The following is a 2,208-nucleotide window of genomic DNA, read 5'->3' on the forward strand; positions in this document are numbered from 1 at the left end:
GTCCTGACACCCTCAAACTAGGAGTGAGCTCCCTGGGCAGTGAATCCAGCCTGGTGAGAATGCCTTCAGCCTGGTCAGTGTCGGCTCTGGCGCTTTGTGATCTCCTCCTGGACGCGCAACTTGAGGGCCTCTCGCATTGGTGGATCCAGAGGTGTGTGTGCGGATACCTCCTCACTCACCCTTCCTGGATCATCATCCTACGTGGAGGAAGAGTCAAGAAGCTCAGGGCTGGGCGTCTTCTGGAAAGGCGACCTGCCCTGTCCCTAGACAACACTCTTACAGAACTCCATTTGATTCACGGCTTCTTGCCAGTGCCTGCCATTTCCCAGCTGTCCCCTGTGATAGTGATTTTCAGCTGGGGGCCACATGCCCTCCCAGGGGCCTGCTGAGGATCACTGTGTGACAGGGTTGAGTTGTGCTCAAAACCATCGCCCAGCAGTCTACGCTCCTATGTGGAGCCGACACTTCCCACTGGCCCTGAGGGAAACAGTGGCTCAGGCTCTGGCACGGCCCAGGACCTTCAGGCTGCAGCTGTTTCCATGAGGCATACCTGATACACGATAACTGAGGTGACCTCTCCGCTGTCTGCCTCATATTCTAAACAGAAGAGCTGATGGCCAGAATGTTCTGGCTCGGAGCTGCCACTACTGCTGCTTTCACTGGACTCCTCACAGTCTGGGTTGCTTAGGTGGGTCGAGCCATCTGGAAGGATGAATAACAGTGAGAGGGAAGAGGGGAAGGCTGCTGGAGCCCCTGCCCACACGGAGGACACACGAAAACATACCATAAAGAAAGTCCCGATCTTCTCACGGGCTCTGTGCGTGTGTGTTATGTGTTAAGTGCGCATCCAATCAATAGTTCCATTTACCTTTGTATCCCTGCTCTGGGGCCAGCACAATCCTATCATGTGATAGATACACAATACACCTTCATCTAGTGAATAAGCTTGCAAGGTAGTGGAGAGGTGGCCAGAGTCCTACCTGGGTTCAAATCCAGGCTCTATCATTTATTAGCTATGAGAGACCTTGGGCAAGTTAGCCTCTCTGCTCCTGTTTTCTATGAAACAAGTGACAGGAGTTTCCGTCTTATGGGATCCAATGAAACTTAAATGAATTAACATACCCAAGATCTAAAAATACTTTTAAGTAACACCAAACAAGTTTAGTGCCACCCTAGCTATTGTGATCTCTAGGTCCCTGGGAAGCTGGAGAAAAGGCCATTTTAAATACTGAGTTTGAGTTTCATTCTACACCTATGGCCTGGTCAGCTAGTGAGAACCCTAAAGCACAGGATGGTGGGCAAACCAGTAGACAAACCACTACTTGCCGGCTCCCAGGTATTTCCTGTTAATAGTGATGCTTAACTGGGGGCCACGAGCCTTCTCTGTTCTCAGAATCAGTGAGCGAATGAGGAGCGTCGAGGTACGGGTTCCGGGAAGGAACGACATGAACTGAGCCTTGGGGGTTAATAAGTGGCTTTTTCCACGTAGAGAAAGGAGCGCGTAGAGAGAGAGCTGGGGGCTGAAAGAGCGCGAGGGATGGAGGAGGCAGGCGGGGTGGGCGGCCTCACCTCGGTGTCGCGGCAGGTACACCTGCCGGTCGGGCTTGCGGGGCCGCGTCGGCGCGGGCGTGTGCCGCCTCCTCGCCTTCTCCTTGGCCGCCTGCTTCACCTTCTTGTCATAGTCGTCCCTGCGGGGAGCCGAGCGGGAGTCAGGGACCGCCGGGCCAAGCTAGGCTGGGGGCGGCGGCGGGGAGGGGCGGTACCGGGCGAGCTGGTTCCGTCTGATGTGGTGCACAAAGCCGTGGCTCATGTCCAGCCGCCCGCCAGGCTTGCAGCAGAGCCCCGGCCCGGGATCTGGCGCCGCTTCCATCTGGAGCCTTGCGCTGGGAGCCTCCGCCAACTCAGCGGCCCCAACGGCTGCCCTCCCGCCGGGCGAGTACTGCACCGCCCCTCGTCCGACTTCCGGCCCCGCGCCCTAACGTCCCGCCCCGAAAGAGCCTGCCGGGCCGAGCGTCTCGGCGCCCGGAGTTCCCGACGCCGGTGCTGGGATGGGGCATGCGCGGCTTTCACTCCCCGTCGGGGCTTTTCTTTGTCACGTTAGCACTAGGAAACAGGATTTAGGCTTACTGCTGATACATCAGAAAATTCAGAAAAACACAAAGCACCCATTACATCACTCAGTGATCCGTGTGGAGTCTTCCTTTCCTT

At 56.4% G+C, this 2,208-nt stretch overlaps 1 protein-coding gene across 1 annotated transcript; it reads right to left on the minus strand.

Annotated features, from left to right (window-relative positions):
- Positions 1-6: 6 nt before the first annotated feature.
- On the minus strand, positions 7-1,902 carry LOC111148100 (chromosome unknown C2orf68 homolog). Its single transcript, XM_022504501.1, has 4 exons — positions 1,764-1,902; positions 1,570-1,688; positions 551-702; positions 7-197 (listed from the first exon to the last, which is right to left on the minus strand). The coding sequence occupies exons 1-4, from the start codon at positions 1,868-1,870 to the stop codon at positions 75-77; spliced, it is 501 nt and encodes a 166-aa protein (XP_022360209.1). The 5' UTR covers positions 1,871-1,902; the 3' UTR covers positions 7-74.
- Between the last annotated feature and the right edge of the window lie 306 nt (positions 1,903-2,208).

This window comes from Enhydra lutris, unplaced genomic scaffold, assembly GCF_002288905.1.
Source record: "Enhydra lutris kenyoni isolate GAN:26980312 unplaced genomic scaffold, ASM228890v2 scaffoldscaffold18, whole genome shotgun sequence".
Lineage (NCBI taxonomy): Eukaryota > Metazoa > Chordata > Mammalia > Carnivora > Mustelidae > Enhydra > Enhydra lutris.

What these genes read in the sequence shown, in the direction of transcription:
- LOC111148100 (XM_022504501.1), bottom strand. Translation starts at nt 1,870, where the DNA reads ATGGAAGCGGCGCCAGATCCCGGGCCGGGGCTCTGCTGCAAGCCTGGC. An exon ending in GTACCTGCCGCGACACCGAG is followed by an intron (nt 703 to 1,569) that starts GTGAGGCCGCCC and finishes TCATCCTTCCAG; the next exon opens with ATGGCTCGACCCACCTAAGC. An exon ending in CCTCAGTTATCGTGTATCAG is followed by an intron (nt 198 to 550) that starts GTATGCCTCATG and finishes TCCTCCACGTAG; the next exon opens with GATGATGATCCAGGAAGGGT.